An 8722-nucleotide genomic window follows, 5' to 3' on the forward strand; every position below is an offset into this window, starting at 1 on the left:
AAACTCCAGGATGGTGACAGTGGGCGACTATCAGTTATTCGACATTTCGGTCCTCGATGTGGAGCTAAGAGCTGCCTATGCGGGCCTTCGACATGCACTGTGAGTGTTACGGGCCAGTTCAATCATCCTGGAGAGTGACTCGGCCACGGTGATCAATTGGATCCAGCGAGGCCTAAGGGGTGCTGTTGTGGACTGCCCCTTGCTCCGAAACATCTAGATAATGGTTAGGGATGGATAGGCTTTTCAGGCCAGGTATGTATCTAGAGAGGCTAATGGAGCTGCGGATTGAGTGGCTGCCTACATGGCCAATCAGTTCAGAAGTATCATATGAGCCGAGGAGGGGAAGTTGTCTCAGACACTCTAAAATCTTTTGTTTTCTGACTTTATTGGATATATTCATACATACATGAAATATCTGCTCTAGGGGAATAAAAACTAGTAGGAAGTTGTGCATGCAAGAAAGAAAGCCTGTGGTTTCGCGAGTTTTCTTTCGTCAGACCATCACACCGTGCCATCCATTTTCTTTTTTTTTTAATCTTCTTCACTTTAAATTGTTGTACCATAACGGCTCGGTCGCCTCGTTGCTTTTCTTACCGGGTCCAAGTGCTTGTAATTAAATTAAGCTGTTCACCGTGAATCGGATTTTAAAAATTAAGAAAATAAGAACCTTACAAGTATACCCCATGCTTTCAAACTACGAACGGCCTTAGAAGTTGAATTTATGAAAATAAGTTGTATGAAGAAACAGTCAACTATAAATATATTTTTTTTTTTGAATAATCGACTTTTTTTATTGTAATTAAGAATTCTTTTCTGAAAGGAACCGTAAGAGAAAAAGGAATGACGCCTATAAATCAATGTAGCTTTAATCCTCGGCATTTTTTTTGATTGAAAAGGAGGCAAAAGCAACATCACCATTTAAACAATGGAGTTCGCTAGGTGCAATATTGTCCGGTACTGTTAAGTATTGGTCATTATCTCCGTACCATTTTTTATTATTTGGTTGAGGTACGAAGTATGAATACTTTCTTGTTAAATTCTATATAATGTTACAGAAGTAAAGCAAGAAGTGGTCAGTTACTGATTCAAGTACTACTGTTTTTAAGAGCTGGGACAAAAGAAATCCAGGCAGAAATCAAAGTGAGAACAGGATATACTAATTTAGTTTCAACCACTATACCATCACGTTTTTTTTTTTTTTTTTTTGCTAAAGACATTTTTTTTCATTTTAGGATAATAAACCAGGGTAATGCATAAGGGTAATAATAGAGCAGATATGAGACTCCTGGACCAAAAAGTACCGTAATCTCCAAACGGTTTGACCCTCTTTTGGCATATTTGTCAAAAGAAAGACTCTCTTGAATTGCGTTTGAGCTGATAAATTTCAAATATTTCAATTTGCGCCCTGAATCTACTAACGCCATTGCAGATACGGGACAGACATGATACAAATGTTTATGAAAATGGCCACAGTCAAATGCTACAGTAAGTAATAATAACAAATTAATTTTGTTGCTTCTAAAAAACCACTCGTTTCATAAAAGATATTATTCATTACTATTATATTGATACCCATTTCATATATATATATATACATATATATATATATATACATATATATATATATACATATATATATATATATTAAAATAAAAATAAATATTTTATTCAAGGAACAGTGATAAGGAAAATTAGTCGTCATATATCTATGTATTAACCTATATATTCTAATAGAAAAAAATATTGGACACCTTGATCTTGGACCTGACCGGCTTTCTTGACTTCGGTATAAATCGAGATAAAAAACTTCGGCCTTAGCCGAGAAGCCGGTCAGCCAAGGACCCAATCAACATGTGTCAACAAGGACTGATAACTCTAGCCGTTGGCGGATTTGGCAGCACTGCAGTCGGCATGCGATCAGCACCGTATGCCGCCCACACGAAATTACGCCCATGCTGTAAATGTACGATTGGTTATTAACGTGCGTCACATCAACTCAGGTAACAACAAAATTGACTACTCTATATAAAGGGATAGTCTAGAAGTCCTCGGGTACGATATATGTTATGTTCCCTCAGAGAATACTATTCTACCAAAATTTCTCCCTTCCATATTGTTGTTTCTCTATCATAACTCAAGTATCAGAGAGTCCTCCTCCGCCGGAATCTCTTCGACAAGCGGACTTCTTGCAAACCATCTCCAGAAGAGATCCACTCTCCTGCACCTCGTGCAGCTTGGTTTCTACGTACCTCAGGGTCAACCGAGCTGCGCTTCGACCTTAGTCCGAAATTCTGCAGCGACACATTCTGCATTAATGAATTAATCAATAGCAAGAAGGGGAAAGAGGTTTTCAAATTTAAAAAATAAAATTTTGAAACAAGCACTTGACTTTGCAAAAACAGAAAAATATATCATTGGCTCTTCTGTTTATATTAAGTACAAAATAAATATTAAAAACAAAATAAGTGAAATAGTCCAACATTCTAATTAACAAAGATACATTTAAACCCTAATGAATGCATTTATTATAAGATTCAAATAATGTATAAGGGTGTAATTAAAGTTATAAATATAATAAATGTGTTAAAAAAACTTTTATATGATTCCTTATAAATCAAAAAACAATCAAATCTAAGATCTTGAAATACAAAAGAACATTTCAAATTAAAAGTATATAATTTACAAAAGATAAGTTGCCATAGAACTGAGAAAACATAAATATATTTACACAGTTACCTCCTTTTTGGGGCAGCTCTAAAGATCATATTTGAAATCAAATTTCTTCTCCCACAAAATTTTGATAAGAAAGATTGGGAAAAGCTAATATTATCTTAGGTACGAAGCTAATGAAACCTCGGAAAGAGATAACTCTTTCTTTATTTCACCCAATCAAGAAAATGCTCAAGAAATTCAACTACTATGATCAAAAATCCTTTTTTTTTATTCCTTATGTTCCCAACATTCATCTAAAGAAAAATCTAGGTGAACCTGTCTCAATACTGGTATTCCGATAGCATTAGATCTCTCCTATACACAGAAAATAGGACCAATTAAACCTAATAGTATATATCCCATAAAAAGATTAAGCAAGTAGACCAACAACACTGATGTAACAACTCAGAATCTCATCCAAAATGGCTAGCCGGAAGTTATTATTTGGGTTCCTTGATCCTGTATAAGTATCCAAGATTTACCCAGCGAATAACCGATGTGGGACTAAACACACGCCCGCATGGGTCCTCACATACTCCTCCCGTTCAAGCCCTGACGTCCTCGTCAGGCTAAGGGTTCAAATCTATTCAAATCTAATCACAAATACCACGATTGGCCCGTTGTCAGCCCCAATAGATCCGTATTGCAGTGTCCCTTAGTCCACATAGGTTATGGGCCGGGTCCGCTCTGATACCATTTGTAACAACTCAGGATCTCACCCAAAATGGCTAGCCGGAAGTTATTATTTGGGTTCCTTGATTCTGTATAAGTACCCAAGATCTACCCAGCGAATAACCGATGTGGGATTAAACACACGCCCGCATGGATCCTCACAGCTGAAGAGTCGAACTTTAGATTGTTCTCTTCTTTGCTTTTGGTACCTTAGAGTTATTGAGGGTCACAGTGATGCAAACTGAGTAGCTGATTCTATTGATATCAAATCTATAACTAGTTATATTTTCCTTCTTGGTGTTGCTACTGTTATTCGGGGATCTTCTGAGCAGACCATGATTTCTAGAAGAACCATAAAATTAGAACTGATTGCACTTAGTACAACATTACTGAGAAGGAGTAGATCGAAATCTTATAGATGAAATTCTCTTAATATCAAATTTTGCTCTTCCTTTTTCAATTTATTGTGGTAGTAAAGCAACTATAACATTAACAAATCATAGGGGTGCTAACAAAAAGATAATCCAATAGAACCAAATAGGACATAAGTCTTTAAGACAACACAGAAAGCAGTATGTGGTTTCATTGGAGTTTGTCAGGTCATTTAAGAACTTTGCAGACTAATTGATCAAAGATCTTTCTCAGAGTAAAGTCCTAGAATCAGCAAAGCGATGGGGCCTAAGCCAATTATATAGTCTGTCGTGCAAATGCGCAACACAGTTCTGGTCATCAGAGGCTTTAATGTGTTGACTCGTTGGTCTAGCCATTGGTAGCCCACAATGGTTATTTCAAGATGTAACCACCGAGCTCAAATAAGAGATTCGATTGCTGTGTTTTTCTAGGGAGGTTCATAGAAATAGGCATGCATAGATAGAGTCCATTTCTCAGTCTTCCATAGAGATCAGAATCTTCTTTAAAGTGTTGCTCCCCTTCCTACGAAGCTTCTCTTTCTGGTCGTTCTTTTTTTTCTACGTTTTGACTTATGCTTCCACTTATACTACAATCTGATTTCCACATTTTTGTATATTTATTTCGGTCTATTATAGGGCCTCTACCTCCATGTGCTAGTGGTGTTGCTATTTAGTAGAATTGAATCAGTTGTATTTTGGTCGATCTTCCCCGATCACCTGCACAAGAGAGGATATATTAGTCTTACCAAACCAGTTCCTATCTCTTCCCTTTCCTATCTCGAATTGACCATCTCTCAGCAAGTGGCCTTAGTAGACCGGTTTCAATTGGACAACGGTGCCTAACAAGTTTACTGCTTTTTAATTTTTAAATTTTTTTAAAATATTTTATATTATGAAACTTTTAAATTAAACACAGCTTTCCAAGAAATTTCAGTTTTGTAATTAATTTTTCTTGGAATAACACTCCAAAAGAAGTATGCGACTCATGGTAGTTAAAAGTCGGTCGAATTTCTAACTCCTACTTGTCACATCTCGAGATGAGAAGTAAAAGAGAAAAAAATAGTTTTGGGAGAGAGAGAAAATGAAGATAAATGAATGATTCATCGTGCGGTCGTTTTTGCTCCGAAGGATGTTGGAGTATTTCAAAATTCTAAGCCTACACCAAAATTTATTCTCCAAGAGGCGAAATCTATTCTTAAGGACAGTGATAACACACCTCAATTGAGGATAAGTTTTCCATCTTGTTCTTTTCTAACAAAGGACATTTGTTCCAACTTCACTTTAACTAAAACAAATCAAATTAGTAAATAAATCCAGATTGAATGAGTAAAACAAACATATACGTACAGTGATGTCAACTTCCATCTATATCTTAATCAAAAATTGCTTAGTCCTAGCACGGGCAATCACGCAAGCGTGGGCAAAGACCTGGCCTTAAGTCTACCACCTGCGGTATATTGATATATGGTTGACAGATCATTATCCAAATGACACTATATAAGAACTCTAGCAGCATATGAGTACCGAGTCCAGTAAATTGAGGAGATTTTGCTTTCTGTAGCCAGACTCCTCTGCATCTCATAAGACATCCTCTTTCAACTCCATTCCTTCAAATCTTTTCCTGGACATGGCACGACCACTGTTCTTTTTAGCGTTCGTCCTCGCTTTCGTTGGATCTGCGACGGATGCAGCAGTCGTGGAGCATACATTCCGTGTAATTTCATCTAATCCATGCACTTCCTTATCTGTTTCCGTCTTTTCTAGCAACACTTTAGCACTCAATTTTTTCCATGTTACCTTAAGCTCTAGTTTAGTAGTAATTTTGATGAAAGCTTGTTGGGACGTTCGCACTTCCGAAGTATAGAAAACATCTAGAAAAGTGAAATTATTTGGCTTTGTCACCTGTATCTTAATTTCCCTCATGAGGTGCCGGAGTTTTAATTTCCCGCTGATCATAGTCTTCTTGCTTTATGTTAACATAGAGAGGATGGTAACGACGTCATGGCATGGCCTGCTAATTACTAGAGAGCAACAAAATTAATGACAACCAACTGTTGTTTAATCTAGGCTGTGATTCTTTTTTCATTTTTCTTCTTTTTTTTATGTGTGTGTGTGTGTGTTTAATTAATGAACATTAAGGTATTCATATTTCTATGCCTTTGAGACAATTAGTTCTGGTAAATAATATGAATTTGACGACATCATTTTGTTCAGGTGGGCAACGTGAGAGTAAGACGGCAATGCAAGAACAGAGTTATCACCGCCGTGAACGGGCAATTGCCTGGCCCGGCAATATATGCTCATGAGGGCGACACGGTGATCGTTCATGTCATAAATGAATCGCCCTATGACATGTCGATTCATTGGTAAGGCCATAACTAGCCCAGTCTTCTCATTCATATAGATATGTTAATACCGGTAGAAGTTTAGGTTTGATGACAGAGTGTTATGGCCATGGATGCAGGCATGGGATATTGCAGCTACTGACCGCATGGGCGGACGGGCCAAACATGATAACCCAATGCCCCATACGCCCTGGGAAGAGCTACACTTACAAGTACACCATCACAGGCCAAGAGGGCACCCTGTGGTGGCACGCCCACGTCTCGGTCCTCCGAGCCACGGTCTACGGCGCCCTCATCATTCTACCCAGAGAAGGCCCCAAAGCCTACCCCTTCCCCCGACCCTACAAGGAATTCCCCATTCTACTAGGTATATTATATATAACTCTCGGCCAGCTCTCTTCTAGTTTCTTTTGGCCCTGTCCACAAAATTATACCGACCAACGGGCTTCATTGACGTGCATGCAGGCGAGTGGTGGAACGCCAACGTGGTGGACGTGGAAAATGAGGCTCTCGCCGCTGGTCTTCAACCCAATATATCCGACGCGTATACCATCAACGGGAGGCTCGGCGATCTCTACCGGTGTTCTAACAAACGTAAGTGCTGAATTAACTACAGAAGAACGTTTTCAAAAATCAAAAGTACGGATCGCAGACTGCATGTGTTTTTTAAAAGAAAAAACTGAGCTCAAATTCGCCTGCAGACACCTACAAGCTCGACGTGGAATATGGCAAGACCTACTTACTCCGAATCATCAACGCTGCAGTCAATAATCAGCTCTTCTTCAAGATGGCCGGGCACTCCTTCACCGTCGTCGCCGTGGACGCCGGCTACACCGTGCCCTACCCCACGGACGTGCTGGTCCTCGCACCTGGCCAGACTGTCGACGCCCTCATGGTGGCCAACGCCCCTCCCTCACGCTACTACATGGCTGCCCGTGCCTACATTAGCACTCTTCCGCCGCCGCAAACCTTCGACGACACCACCACCACGGGCATCGTCCGGTACAAGTCCGCCATGCCGTCATCGGCGCGTCCCGCGATGCCGGTCATGCCGGACTACACCGACACTCCGACCGCCCACCGGTTCTACACCAGCTTGACCGGTCTCCTCAAGCCGGGGTTGCCCACCGTCCCCCTCCACGCCGACGAGCACATGTTCGTCACCTCGGGCTTGGGCGTCGTCCCCTGCAAGCGGGACCAGCCGCGGTGCTCGAGAGGGGCGCTCGCCGCCAGCATGAACAACGTGTCCTTCGAATTCCCTACGAAAATGTCGTTGCTGGAGGCGCATTTTAAGGGCGCGAAGGGGATATACACGACGGACTTTCCCGACAGGCCACCATTGATGTTCGACTTCACAAACAATAACTTGAGCATGAATCCTGCTCTCATCTTTACGAACAAGGCTACGAAGTTGAAGAAGGTCAAGTACAACGCGACGGTGGAGATGGTGCTGCAGAACACGGCGTTGATCGGGATCGAGAATCACCCGATCCACCTCCATGGGTTCAACTTCTTCGTGTTGGCGCAGGGATTTGGGAACTTCGACTGGGAAACGGCGGTGAAGAGCTACAATCTGGTGCACCCGCAGGTGAGGAACACCATCGCGGTGCCTACCGGCGGATGGGCGGTCATCCGGTTTGTCGCAAATAATCCAGGTAATTCTCCTCCTACAAGAACTTTGTTTTGACCTACTACGCATAAATTAACTCAATTAGGCTCACCTATCTATTTAGTTTGTTTAAGTTTCACCCGACTTGATAGAGAGAGAATGAATAACTAATTTGTTTGACTTCTTCTTTTTTCTTTTTTTTTTTGATTGGCAGGTGTGTGGTTTATGCATTGCCACCTAGATGTCCACCTGCCATGGGGCTTGGGGATGGCTTTTGAGGTGGAGAACGGGCCAACCCCAGATTCAACCCTCCCTCCACCCCCACCTGACTTTCCGCAATGTTAAGAACAAGTATAACCCTGAGGTGTACCGAATGTAATTTAATAGAAAAATAAAATTACTTTTCTCTCTCTCTTTTTCTCTCTTGTTTTTCTTTTTCTTCTGTAAATATTTTAACCTAAAATGTAAAGACAGTCGAAATCTACAACTTATGGAACTACCACCTGCACCGCGGACATAATTGTTTGCATAGAGTGATATTTACTATGAGATGTTCGTGAGATTTGATGAACGATCGTGCGATGGTTACACTATTCCATTCCTTGATGCCTTTCTCATGGAGTTGGTGGTTTAGTTTATGTAACATGTCCATGACCTCTACACGATCGATATAAGCTATCCACCTTGTATTTGGCTTGGCTGCTCGACCAAATCGCTGAGAACTACTCTAGATCCTTCGCAGGTTTAAGGCGATAATACACCACAGGATTTCACTCTTTTGCCGACTTGTTCAGCTTTCAAGGGTATTTATAATGGAAGAAAATGCTATCGTTCATTTTCTGATGGCAGGCTTGTCTCCTGAGGACTCCCTTATCTCCTAAAAGAGTATTAATCAAGACATTAATTGGGATTCAACATGAAGAAAAAGGAGCACTGCGCTACTATCAACCTGCATTAAGCCTACCCATTTGTGC

The 8722-nt window shown here is 40.6% G+C and overlaps 1 protein-coding gene across 1 annotated transcript; it reads left to right on the top strand.

The window, feature by feature from the left end:
- The first annotated feature begins 5319 nt into the window (after positions 1 to 5319).
- LOC103715511 (laccase-8-like) lies at positions 5320 to 8265 on the top strand. The gene is made up of 6 exons (XM_008803161.4): positions 5320 to 5508; positions 6009 to 6160; positions 6259 to 6506; positions 6605 to 6733; positions 6841 to 7794; positions 7963 to 8265. The coding sequence occupies exons 1-6, from the start codon at positions 5422 to 5424 to the stop codon at positions 8091 to 8093; spliced, it is 1701 nt and encodes a 566-aa protein (XP_008801383.3). The 5' UTR covers positions 5320 to 5421; the 3' UTR covers positions 8094 to 8265.
- The last annotated feature ends 457 nt before the right edge of the window (positions 8266 to 8722 follow it).

Source organism: Phoenix dactylifera, chromosome 14 (genome assembly GCF_051530095.1).
Source record: "Phoenix dactylifera cultivar Ajwa chromosome 14, Ajwa_hap1_PhDact_Kaust_v1.1, whole genome shotgun sequence".
NCBI classification, from domain to species: Eukaryota; Viridiplantae; Streptophyta; class Magnoliopsida; order Arecales; family Arecaceae; genus Phoenix; species Phoenix dactylifera.

What these genes read in the sequence shown, in the direction of transcription:
- LOC103715511 (XM_008803161.4), top strand. Translation starts at nt 5,422, where the DNA reads ATGGCACGACCACTGTTCTTTTTAGCGTTCGTCCTCGCTTTCGTTGGA. An exon ending in GGAATTCCCCATTCTACTAG is followed by an intron (nt 6,507 to 6,604) that starts GTATATTATATA and finishes ACGTGCATGCAG; the next exon opens with GCGAGTGGTGGAACGCCAAC. An exon ending in CTACCGGTGTTCTAACAAAC is followed by an intron (nt 6,734 to 6,840) that starts GTAAGTGCTGAA and finishes ATTCGCCTGCAG; the next exon opens with ACACCTACAAGCTCGACGTG.